Source organism: Staurois parvus, unplaced genomic scaffold (assembly GCF_062004578.1).
Source record: "Staurois parvus isolate SC_StPar_1 unplaced genomic scaffold, SC_StPar_1.0 ptg001422l, whole genome shotgun sequence".
In the NCBI taxonomy this organism is placed as follows: Eukaryota; Metazoa; Chordata; class Amphibia; order Anura; family Ranidae; genus Staurois; species Staurois parvus.
In genome coordinates this window covers 136,988-150,437 of record NW_028319218.1, presented here as the reverse complement: position 1 = coordinate 150,437, position 13,450 = coordinate 136,988, and the positions used below count along the sequence as shown (strand labels likewise).

The following is a 13,450-nucleotide window of genomic DNA, read 5'->3' as shown; positions in this document are numbered from 1 at the left end:
TGGAGCCCCCGAGCAATAAGGGTTCATGGGGCCCCTGTGTCCTTGCCCAAACTCAAAAAAGCCTATGAAAAAGGTACCAGGGGCATCTCATGGGGCCCCCTACTGACCCCGGGCCCTCGGGCATCGCCTGAGTTTCCAAATGGTCAGTCCGCCCCTGCTGGTAAGTGAATTGGCTCCTGTCTAAATTGGCCCTAGTATGTGTATGTATGAATGTGAGTTATGGACCTTAGATTGTACGCCCCTAGAGAAGTGGTTCTCAACCTGTGGGTTGCGACCCCTTTGGGGGTCGAACGACCCTTTCACAGGGGTCCCCTAAGACCATCAGAAAACACATATTTCCGATGTGCAAAGAGCAGCTACTGTGTAGAAAGCAGCTGCTGTGTAGAAAGCAGCAGTATTGGAGGTAAAAGGACACTTCATGAATTATAATTACTGGGTAAATAATTTTATGGTTGGGGGTCACCACAACATGAGGAACTGTATTAACGGGTCACGGCATTAGAAATGTTGAGAACCACTGCCCTAGAGGGTTAGGGACTAGGGTCATTGGTTTGAATCCCAACCATGGCACCACCTGTTCTCCCTGTGACTTTGTGGGTTTCCTCCGGGTACTCCGGTTTCCTCCCACACTCCAAAGACATGCTGGTAGGTGAATTGGCTCCTGTCTAAATCTAGTATGTGTATGTATGGATGTGAGTTAGGGACCTTAGATTGTACGCTCCTCGGGGGCGGGGACTGATGTGAATGTACAATATATATGTAAGGCGCTGCGTAAATTGACGGCGCTATATAAGTACATGAAATAAATAAAATAATGATACATTGTGCTTTTATCGGCAGGACTCGCAGCGTTGTACGGATTAACGCGACCATTCGATTTGAGCCGCCGAAAATCAACATTTTCAGTAAAGAGTGCCACAGGAACGGACGGGAAGCCACTTGCATGGCGGCATTCATCTGCTTCTCTCCGATGTTTAAAGCACCCCAGTTCCAGGGGCAGAGTGTGGGTAGGTGACCGCATCCTATGTACTATGCAGAAGGAATGATAAGGAAGGGAGCCATATACAGCCCTTCTTTGGACATTCAGATTATGTACAGTATGAGCAAACTGCTGAGTGACAACAGGCAACCTAAACTCCAGGTCTGATTTTTTTTTTTTTGCATACTTGGCCCAGATTGGCGCAATGTAAGTGTATACATCTCATACCTGAGGGGCTGCTGTAATGGTAATAGCTGGCACTACTAAATGGTAAATGGTTAGCACTTCCGCCTGGCAGTACTCGGGTCGTTGGTTTGAATCCCAACCACGGCACCAACTGCCTGGAGTTTGCATGTTCTCCCTGTGCCTGTGTAGGTTTCCTCCGGGTACTCCAAAGACATGCTGGTAGGTGAATCGGCTCCTGTCTAAATTGTCCCTAGTATGTGTATGTACTGTATGTATGATTGTGAGTTAGGGACCTTTTTGTTTTTTTTTTGTTTTTTTCAACTCTAAACTTTCGGCCTGCAAGTGCTTTTAAATTCTTATTCTCTATAGACAAAGTGCTAAAAAATTATTGCAAATTTTATTAGCAACCCTAGCGTCCTTGGGAATGTAGCCAACCTCCTTGGACTTGGGCACAAGGGGAAAATGGACCCCAGACTGAACAGGGGGATAGCGAGAATGGTAGACAAAGAGCAGCAAGGAAAACTTCCAGGTGATATAAGCTGAACTCCAAAGGTCAAGGTACCCCAGTGTCTGATCGCGCCAGCCGCCATTTTTTTTTTTAGAGACGGCGTGCTTAAAGGAAGAAAACCCAGGAGGATTCCCCTGTTGAAAGACATTAAAAACATTAACATCAAAACACCAGACTGGAAAGTGCATATTGACAAGCCACAATGCTCATGGGGGACAGGGTCGCCTTATCGCATTGGCACCCCTTGTTTTTTAATTAGCTGTCTTTGTTTGGACCTATGGCCCAAGATCGGAGCTCTGGGGACAGCTGCAATACTGTGTGGTGCCCAACACCTAGAGTGGCAGTGGGGTGCTGGGCGCTGGAACTCTCTCTGTAAGGAGTGATGTAGAGCCCAATATGCAGAGCGGCAGGGCGCTGGAAGCCTCTCCGTGTATCAGCACCCAACACAGGAAGGAAGACTGAACTGGGGGCGGAGTTAACTCCACCCCATAGGTACATGTTAGTCTGGTTGAAAAAAGACAAAAGTCCATCCAGTTCAACCATTAAAAAAAAAAAGTTATAATCTACACCCACAGTTGATCCAGAGGAAGGCAAAAAACCCAGCAAATTATGATCCAATTTGCTCCTGCAGGGGAAAAATTTCCTTCCTGATCCCCAGTGCAAGCAAAGTCCTGAACCAGGAGAGAAGAGCGTGGGGGCTTGTGATCATGTACAGTAAGTGATCACAATGGGGGAGAGGGCTGTGATTGAGGGAAGGGTTACCATTGATTACCTTTACCATTGATGCAGGCGTGGGGGATGGGGTAACTTTCACTGCCATTACTACTAATGCATGAGTGGGGGATGGAGGGTTAACTTTCACTGCCTCTGACCCCTTCTCATTTTGTGGTCAGTGGCAGTGAAATTTAACCAGCCCAAGCCCACAACCACCTGCAATGGTGGTCATGGTAGTGAAATGTAAACCGATCTTCCCTCCTTCTGCAATGGTGGTCATGGTGGTGAAATGTAAACCCATCCTCCCTCCTTCTGCAATGGTGGTCATGGTAGTGAAATGTAAACCCCTCCTCCCTCCTTCTGCAATGGTGGTCATGGTAGTGAAATGTAAACCCATCCTCCCTCCTTCTGCAATGGTGGTCATGGTAGTGAAATGTAAACCCCTCCTCCCTCCTTCTGCAATGGTGGTCATGGTAGTGAAATGTAAACCCATCCTCCCTCCTTCTGCAATGGTGGTCATGGTAGTGAAATGTAAACCCATCCTCCCTCCTTCTGCAATGGTGGTCATGGTAGTGAAATGTAAACCCATCCTCCCTCCTTCTGCAATGGTGGTCATGGTGGTGAAATGTAAACCCATCCTCCCTCCTTCTGCAATGGTGGTCATGGTAGTGAAATGTAAACCCATCCTCCCTCCTTCTGCAATGGTGGTCATGGTAGTGAAATGTAAACCCATCCTCCCTCCTTCTGAAATGGTGGTCATGGTGGTGAAATGTAAACCCACCCTCCCACCTTCTGCAATGGTGGTCATGGTAGTGAAATGTAAACCCATCCTCCCTCCTTCTGAAATGGTGGTCATGGTGGTGAAATGTAAACCCACCCTCCCACCTTCTGCAATGGTGGTCATGGTAGTGAAATGTAAACCCACCCTCCCTCCTTCTGCAATGGTGGTCATGGTGAAGAAATGTAAACCCACCCTCCCTCCTTCTGCAATGGTGGTCATGGCAGTGAAATGTAACCCCCCATCCCTGCCACACCCACTTTTTGATGCTAAGCATGCCACAGGTCACCATCTCCCTGATAGGGGCCCTTATTGCATTGTTTTGCCAAGGGGCCCATGATGCTATTAATACAGGCCTGCCGGGGAAGCATGACCTTTAGATAAAAAAACAGTAGAGACAGAACTGGAGCTTTTTGGCAAGTCACATCAGCTCTATGTCCACAGATGAAGAACACTGTGCCTAGTACCGGGACAGGTTCATCCAGCGCCCATGGCAATAATGCGGAGCTGTGCCCCTCCCCCACTGCTAATGCTTGTTGTGGAATGGGTGTACCACCCTATGTTCATTTTCTGCCCCCCTGTTCTGCTGCACGGCAGCTGTCCCTACTGCCCAACCCTTGTCCCGGCCCTGACTGTGCCTACTGTCACGCTCCTTTGTTTTGGGGCTGCTTTGCTGCATTTGGCATGGGGTACCTTCAGTCTGTGCCGGGCACAATGAAATCCCAAAACTATTGAGTAATTCTGGAGTGACATGTACAGTACTATTCCGTGGCGGAAAGCTCTGTCTCCTTTGCAGGTCATGGGTCATCCTAGATCAGGGGTGTCAAACTGGCGGCCCTCCAGCTGTTGAGAAACTAGTCCCATTGTGCCTCTGCCTTTGGGAGTCATGCTTGTAACTGTCAGTCTTGCAATGCCTCATGGGACTTGTAGTTTGGCAACAGCTGGAGGGCCACCAGTTTGACACCCGTGCCCTAGAGGATACTGACCCAAAATGTACATCTAAAAGCACCCACAAATGTCTAAGAGCAAAAAAGTCGAACTATTCTGAATTGGCCTTATATAAGTTGAATCTATTGAACATCTGTGGAAAGAGCTGAAAATGAAGTCTGGAGAAGGTACCCTTCAAACCTGAGACAGCTGGAGCAGGGGCGGACTGACCATTGGGGAACTCGGGCACTGCCTGAGGGCCCGGGGCCAGTAGGGCCATGAGGCATTGTAAGATTGAATGTTACAAGCATGACTCCCAAAGGCATGATGGTACCTGTAGTTTTGCAACAGCTGGAGGGCCACCAGTTTGACACCCCTGACCAAGATCATCCAGAGAACCAAAACACTTGTAGAGACCTTATGAGCATGACTGCATACTTACCTCGGTCCCGGGGCGGACTGACCATTTGGGCTCTCGGGCACTGCCCGAGGGCCCGGGGTCAGTAGGGGGTCCCATGAGATCTCCCTGGTACCTTTCATAGGCTTTTTTGGGTGTGGTTTGAGTGTGGGCAAGGACACAGGGGCCCCATGATCCCCTGTTGCCCGGGGGCCCCATGAGTTGTCAGTCCGCCCCTGAGCTGGAGCAATTTGCTCAAGGAGAGTGGGCAAGAAAACTCTGTTGTTAGGTACAGAAGTCTCATTGGGAGCTGCAGAAATTGGTTGTACAACAAAATATTAGTTGAAGGCTCCCATCATTCTTGTCCATGCCATTTTCATTTGTTTTACTCTTCAAGAAATGCTGTTCAATCAAAATATAAAGGTCAAAATATGGAATAAATGGTGTACAAGGGAAACGTGACAGGATATGGGACCCATGGCTCACTACTCTTGGCATGCCCACGCATTATTTAAAAGTCAACAGCCTACATAGATTTAGAAGGGGACCAGTTTTCTGCCAGGAGGCTGTGAAATCTAGATGACCAGTTGGAACCTCGAATGGAACAATCATAGACGAGTGTTGACAGCCGGTGTTGATGGCCGGACCCCAGGGTGCCACTAACCCGTTCTTGTATTTCTTTGGTTGTATCTCTGTATCATATATCCAAATCTCACTTTATATCCCGTGATTCTGTGGAAATGGGATACTCTGTTAGATTGTTTGACATGTCACTCTAACATCTGAAATATTTGGAAGTCTGTAATGTCGGTTGATGCACCTTTAGGTAAAAGTCAAGTTAAAAAAAGAGACATGGAACAATGATGAATGCCAATTAGTTTTCTCAGTTTTAAGATATTTCAAAGAAAATTGTGGGTTCTTTTTTTTTTTTTTTTGATAGAAGGGTACCAACAAAGTCGTCCGCGGCTGTAGGTCTCTTACCTGTACATATGTTCGTTCTAGTCTACTTTACCGCTCTATAGATGCTTTTCTTGGCTGAGAATGGTCCGAAAAAGAGAAAATATCCAGTGAACTGCAGTTGTGTGGACAAAAATGCCTTGTTGAGGTCAGAGGAGAATGGGCAGACTGGTCCGAGATGATAGAAAGGCAATAGTAACTAAACCACTCGTTACAACCAAGGCATGCAGAATACCGTCTCTGAACGCACAACCTTGAAGCTAAGAACAGGAAACGTGGGCTACAATTCCCACAGGCTCACCAAAATTGGATATTGTATCAGTGGGAGGAATAGTGCCCCATCATTGGTGTCAGTGGGAGGAATAGTGCCCCATCAGTGGTATCAGTGGGAGGAATAGTGCCCCATCATTGGTGTCAGTGGGAGGAATAGTGCCCCATCATTGGTGTCAGTGGGAGGAATAGTGCCTCATCATTGGTATCAGTGGGAGGAATAGTGCCCCATCATTGGTATCAGTGGGAGGAATAGTGCCCCATCATTGGTGTCAGTGGGAGGAATAGTGCCCCATCATTGGTATTAGGGGGAGGAATAATGCCCCATCATTGGTGTCAGTGGGAGGAATAGTATCCCATCATTGGTGTTAGTGGGAGGAATAGTGCCCCATCATTGGTGCCAGTGGGAGGAATAGTGCCCCATCATTGATATCAGTGGAAGGAATAGTGCCCCATCATTGGTGTCAGTGGAAGGAATAGTGCCCCATCATTGGTGTCAGTGGGAGGAATAGTGCCCCATCATTGGTGTCAGTGGGTGGAATAGTGGCCCATCATTGGTGTCAGTGGGAGGAATAGTGCCCCATCATTGGTGTCAGTGGGAGGAATAGTGCCTCATCATTGGTGTCAGTGGGAGGAATAGTTCCTCATCTTTGGTGTCAGTGGGAGGAATAGTGCCCCATAATTGGTATCAGTGGGAGGAATAGTGTCCCATCATTGGTGTTGGTTGGATGAATAGTGCCCCATCATTGGCATCAGTGGGAGGAATAGTGCCTTATTATTGGTATAAGTGGGAGGAATAGTGTCTCATCATTGGTGTCAGTGGGAGGAATAATGCCCCATCCTTGGTATCAGTGGGAGGAATAGTGTCGTATCATTGGTGTCAGTGGGAGGAATAGTGTCCCATCATTGGTGTCAGTGGGAGGAATAATGTCCCATCCTTGGTATCAGTGGGAGGAATAGTGTCGTATCATTGGTGTCAGTGGGAGGAATAGTGTCCCATCATTGGTGTCAGTGGGAGGAATAGTGTCCCATCATTGGTGTCAATGGGAGGAATAGTGCCTCATCCTTGGTGTCAGTGGGAGGAATAGTGCCCCATCATTGGTGTCAATGGGAGGAATAGTGCCTCATCCTTGGTGTCAGTGGGAGGAATAGTGCCCCATTGTTGGTGTCAGTGGAAGCAATAGTGCCCCAATAAAGACAAGCAAAGGGCCACAGTTTGGAGACCACTACCCTAGAATGATGTTTGAGCCCAAGTGAGTAACCAATTGCTGCGTGCCTGGCTGCTGCTGCTGCACTACTCTGGGAGAGGAACCTGTGGCAATCAGCGGCTCCTGTGCAGGTAGCGCTACATGTGTACAGTGAATACAGCAGTTGTTCTCAACCAGGGTTCCTCCAGAGGATTATGGGATATATGTGTTTGTTCTAGCTTGGTGTGGGGTGTTTCCGGCAGCCCTTCCCCCTAATGGGACGGCCTGCTGATGTGTTTCATGTTACTGGGTGTATTGCCCCGCCCTGGGTATATATCTTGTATCTCTGTTAAAATAAAGCAGTCCACTTCCTGTTTTAAGACAAGTCTGGTGCTGTTTCGTCTTGTATGGCCAGCGGTGGTGTCCGTGGATCTGTGTTCGGACAGGGAAGGGGGAGTCTAACGGAAATACCCAAGTGCAGTCTGGGTCCGGTTCCGTTACACATGGTATGGGCCCTCTCCTGCTTGTGTACCGTATGAAGCAATTTGTATTAGCAGGTTTGTGTTTTCACTTTTAATGCCGCTCAGAATATGTTTTTACTGCCATAATTGTGACGGATGTATTTGTATCCTTTAGGCATCAAATACAATGTGACCATTGATGAGCGTCGATACACCCCCCGTGCTGTGATTGATGACATCGGAGGAGACAAGCACTTCATTGAAACCATCAGAGCCACAAGTGGGCACAGTCAGTGCCAGCAGCTCAATTTCCACGTTCTGGTGGGTTTCTTTATTTTTTTAATTAATTGGTCCGGGGTCCGGGGTCCGGGGTTTAGTATACACGACGAGAATATCAGATGAACCATCCATTTTTTTTTATTTTTTATTTTTGCACGCTAGTCTCACAACGAAAGTGCAGAGGTTACTAAAAACATGAAAATTTTTGTCCAAAAATGATGCATTGCATTTGTATTGTATTTTCGGACAAAAACTGCGCAGATTAAATGAAAATCGTACGTTCTGGTATCTTGTCCTCTTCCAATAATTTCGGACATAAGCTGCATGCTAACGATCAGACTATCGTACGATCACTTCGAAGGTGGTATATTTTTTGGACGATTTCCTGACCTTCGTCTGCAGGATGAAGGAGACCTCTTTGGTGGACCTCGCCTATAGTTGAGATTTAGGTTCAGGTTTGTAGACGCCTCAGTTTGCAAGTCAAGTTCAATAAAGGATTTCTTAATTCGTTCTCATTGATCCTTTCTGATGATATTAGAATTACGCCCCCAGAGAAATTAGAAAGTCAATTTTTTTTTTTGGACGATTTTCTGACCTTTGTCTGCAGGATGAAGAAGACTTCTTTGGTGGACCTCACCTATAGTTGAGATTGAGGCTTTAGGTTTGTAGACGCCTCAGTCTGCAAGTCAAGTTCTATAAAGGATTTCTTAATTCGTTCTCATTGAACCTTTCTGATGATATTAGAATTACGCCCCCAGAGAAATTAGAAAGTAAATTTTTTTTTGGATGATTTTCTGACCTTCGTCTGCAGGATGAAGAAGACCTCTTTGGTGGACCTCGTCTATAGTTGAGATTTAGGTTCAGGTTTGTAGACGCCTCAGTTTGCAGGTCAAGTTCTATAAAGGATTTCTTATTGTCTCATTGATCCTTTCTGATGATATTAGAATTACGCCCCCAGAGAAATTAGAAAGTCAATTTTTTTTTTGGACGATTTTCTGACCTTTGTCTGCAGGATGAAGAAGACTTCTTTGGTGGACCTCACCTATAGTTGAGATTGAGGCTTTAGGTTTGTAGACGCCTCAGTCTGCAAGTCAAGTTCTATAAAGGATTTCTTAATTCGTTCTCATTGATCCTTTCTGATGATATTAGAATTACGCCCCCAGAGAAATTAGAAAGTCAATTTTTTTTTGGATGATTTTCTGACCTTCGTCTGCAGGATGAAGAAGACCTCTTTGGTGGACCTCGCCTATAGTTGAGATTTAGGTTTCAGGTTTGTAGACGCCTCAGTTTGCAGGTCAAGTTCTATAAAGGATTTCTTATTGTCTCATTGATCCTTTCTGATGATATTAGAATTACGCCCCCAGAGAAATTAGAAAGTCAATTTTTTTTTTGGACGATTTTCTGACCTTTGTCTGCAGGATGAAGAAGACTTCTTTGGTGGACATCACCTATAGTTGAGATTGAGGCTTTAGGTTTGTAGACGCCTCAGTCTGCAAGTCAAGTTCTATAAAGGATTTCTTAATTCGTTCTCATTTATCCTTTCTGATGATATTAAAATTACGCCACCAGAGAAATTAGAAAGTCGATTTTTTTTTCAGGTGCCCAAAAGCCCAAGCAAGCCTAAATCCTTGGCGGCCCTCTTAGCTCTCACCGATTCTTAACACTTCTTATTTCCCTAACACTAACCTGTCCCTCCCAATAATTGTAATACTTTTGCTACCCCAACGCTGAAACTAATGCCAGCCATAGACGGTTTGAAAATCGGTCGATTTTTTGTCCGAAAGATTTTTTTTCGTCCGATTTTCGCACTGTTAGTGGGTTAATTCGTCGGCTGTTTTCTTGCGTTTTTTCCACTTTTGGATTATCGGTCATGTTGGAAAATTTGTGGAAAACGACCGATTTTCGCGTCAATGATGGTCAAATCGTACGATCGTTTTTCCGGAAAAAAAATGCGCATGAGCCGTGACCTGAAAAATGACATCATTTCCTGTTATATGTCATGATTTTTATGACTTGGTTGGCTGATTTTCGTAATAATTAGTGGTTACGCCGGTTTAACGAACGACCGATGTTTCATTTATCGGACGAAAAACCGCCCAGTTTTCGAGCCGTCTATGGCCTGCATAAAGCCGACCATACGCGGGTCGAATTCTGAAAGTATTTTCTTTCAAAAATCTTTTCCAAGAATTTTCGTTCAAATTTCGCACCATTAGTAGGTCACAGAAACGTCTGATTTTCGAGCGGCTATCGAATTCGAGTGATCTGGCATGTTGGAAATTTTTTGCAAAATGAACAAATTTCTAATCAATGATGCGAGAATTATAATCGAAAAAGAAACAAGCGTGAACTGTGACCTGGAAGGAAAGAAAATTCTTATCTGTAACATATAAAATTGAAGGCTTGGTTGGTCGAATTTCGAAATCAATGGATATCAAAATGCACACAAATTCAGATTTTCTAAAGAATTGGAATTCGACCCGTGTATGGCCTGCTTTAGCTTGATAACTAATCCTGAAAATGAACCCTTATGCAGGCCATAGACGGGTCGAAAACCGTCCGTTTTAAAAAAAAACAAAAAACTGAAAAATCGGTCGTTCAATAGGCCGACGTTACCACCAACGGTAAAAAAATCGGGTGATTTTCGTCCCATCTACGGCTCATGCGCAGATTTTTTTATCGTTAAAACGATTGGCCGATTTGCCAATCATTGCCGGGAAAATCGTCCGATCTGCAAAATCGGCCGATTTTTTTCCAACTTTACCGATAAAAAAAATGTGCCAAAACCCCGAAAAACGGCTGACCGATTAACCCACTAACAGTGCAAAAATCGGCCGATTTTTTTTTTTTCGCCCGAAAAATCAGCCGATTTTCGACCCATCTATGGCCTGCATTAACGCCTAACCTTTCAACACTGAACCAAACCCTGCAACATAAAAAAACATAAAAAGCTATATTAAACCCAAAACCAAAAATATAATATACTGTAGAGTACTAATCATTAGATGTGGTGGCTGCATTTGTTTTCTTTTTTTTTTTAGACTTATTATGCTCCCCAATCCACAGATGCCATCCATCCTGCAGGGATCGTCGGCATGCAACCTATACGACCTCCACGAATAGGTAAGTTGTAAAGAAAGCCGACGATCCCCGCAGGATGGATCGTCGGCTTGCTTTACAACTTACCTTTTCATGGAGCGGGTCCGGTGTCACCCCGTGCGGTCGGTGTCACCCGGTGCAGGCTGCACCCCCAGCACCTGCCTCGGGGCGCCACTGTCTCTCTGGACTGTTCTGAAATACTGAGATGTCTAACTGTCTGTAAGTTCTTTTTTGCAAAATAACAATAAAGAATTATAAAAAACAAAACGGGACAGGGATTTGATGTCACACACTGCATAGCATAGAGCAGAGAGCTGAGTGTAATCTGAGACCTGAGTGGAGGGAATGAACACACCCCCTCTACACAGTCCCATAGGGAAGCATGCACAGCTGAAGCTGTCATTCACAGGCTGTGTGCTGGAGTTCCCTGTCTTCCTGGATCCCTGTCAGTCAGCATAACCTGTCAGAACCAGCTCATGCAGATAGCAGAGGAAGGAGACAGAAGTCACACTTGGTGCTTTGGATTGAGGCAAGTACATGCTATAGAAGGACATACTTTGTTCATTTTTCATTTGAGAGGTTTACAGCTGCTTTAAGGATGGCTTAAGTTAGAGTATTACATTTGGAGTCCTATGTGGTATATTCCTTTTTATATATATATATGTTCCTTCTCCTCTCTAGGACACAGCAGACTACGTGAAGCCAATCACCTTTTCTCTGGAGTATGAGCTGGCATTTCCTGACCAGGGACCAGTACTAGAGGAAGGATGGCCATCATCTCTCAAAGCATCGGTAAGCGATGAACAAAACAACAGATGTGTCGAAAGGAAACCGTTCACTTATATGAATCTACAGGCCTTCGGAGTATGATGAAGTATGGGGGGGGGTATTTACTAAAACTGGTGCCCTCAGAATCTGGTGCAGCTTAGCATGGTAGCCAGTTAGCTTCAGCTTGTTCTATTAAGCTTTGGCAATAAAACCCGGAAGCTGATTGGTTTCTATGCAGAGCGGCACCAGATTTTGAGTTTTGGGTCCTCCTGAAGCGCTGTACAGCCAGGCAACACGCATTTTCTTCCACGTTGTGCACACTGGAGTCAGTAAACAGTCCTTGAGCTTGGTTTTGTTGGTTTTAATAAGGGGTTAACAACTTGGATGGGGTCTAGGGGTATATGGGATGTCCAAGGAAACTGTAAAATTCAGGACAATTTAGAGCAACTATGAACAAAAATGTGGACAAAAATAGTCTTTCCTCTAAGAGCATCCAAAGGTGTACCTCCTCAGACCCCAGATGAATCCTTCTCTTCTCCCAGCTGCCTGAGGGTATCCCTAGGCAAAGGGGCCCAAGAGCTGTAGTTCTAGGACTGTCTTGGATGAAGACTAGTTGGGTCTTGTACCTGATCGCCCTCTCCACTTATCTGGCCCAGATGTAGGAGTACTCACTCTGTCTTCCCCTGTTTGCTTGGTGGGTTGGTGGCTGCCTTCAGGCCTTATTCTGAGCTGGCTCCTTCTCTGCTTCCTAGGCCATCCTCCCAAGGAGACGATGGGACATCCTCTAGAATCCTGCCTGCAGATGGGCCCCCTCCAAGGCTCCTCACTCAAGCCTTCCTCTCAGTCCATCTTCCACCCGACACTGCCCTGACTCCTCCCAGGCTCTGTGATACTTAAGGGTTGCCTTGGTCACAATGCGCAGCCTCCTGCCAGGGGATTGGCCAAGGTCCCTCAAGCATGCAGATCTGAGGCTACTCCCCTCCTCCATTCCTCCTCCAGAAAGCTCTCAGGTTTCTGGAGAGGTGGGAGGGCTCCAGAACCTCTGACCTTCAGAACCTCCCTAACCTGTCCTGAGGTGAACTCACTCCCAGGCTGCTACTCAGCCGCTGCCTAAAAAGAGATCAAACCAGCCTGTCTGGCTAACTTGAAGGGCATTCCATAGATAACCCCCCTATGTTTTTTGACTAGTGTTGAATTTGTCAGCCTTTATTGGTACATACTAAACAAATTTCTGACAGTCAATGTGGTTTTCTTTTGGGCGTTGCCATTTGTTCCAAAATCAAATGTTAAAAGCAACATCAATTTGGAAGCATTTTCAAAATCTTTATTGGTCAAGTATGGTCAAGTATGGTCAAGTATGGTCAAGTATCTGATGACGTCTTTGAATGTCCTGCGAGAATTTTCATACAAATGTTCCTACGGAGATCTACCATTGTATGGCTAGCTTCATTCTGCACTGCTCCATCCGATGCTAATGATGTAGAGCATCCAATGATGTCATCTCTTGGCTGAGCGCTCGTCTTCTGAGCCATTCTGCTGAGTACGCTCATTCAGCCATAGACATCAGGGAGTGGTTAGCAGGCTCTAGGAATTGACATCACATTCTCCATTACAATGCCAATTTGTATAGTATGTTTCTGCGTGTTTTTAGATCTTCAAAGGGTCTTCCCACCCAAAACTCATCATTTAATTATGGATTAATAAAGGCTGTTTAAGGTCCTCAGGGACTTCAGTAATGAGATCTTTGAACCCAAATCTCCACCAAAGCCATTACTATCTAGTTTTTCTCTCACTGTCGAACTTTTCCATTTGGATACTTAGCCTGATTCCACTTTTCAATACTCGCCTCCTCTTCTGTTTTCCTCGTATCTACCTCAGACTCACCAGATCTGCCGTCCAGAGCTGGTCGTCTTCCCGGCCGAATGACACCCAGCATCATTCGA

General features: G+C 45.7%; 1 protein-coding gene across 1 annotated transcript in view; it reads left to right on the top strand.

Annotated features, from left to right (window-relative positions):
- ITGA11 (integrin subunit alpha 11) overlaps nt 1–13,450 on the top strand; it is a 255,723-nt gene that overhangs the window by 182,535 nt on the left and 59,738 nt on the right. Inside the window, exons 16-18 of the mRNA XM_089662070.1 lie at nt 841–1,007; nt 7,540–7,685; nt 11,421–11,531. Coding sequence (XP_089518196.1) covers nt 841–1,007; nt 7,540–7,685; nt 11,421–11,531 — 424 coding nt within the window. The remainder of the gene's footprint in view (nt 1–840; nt 1,008–7,539; nt 7,686–11,420; nt 11,532–13,450) is intronic.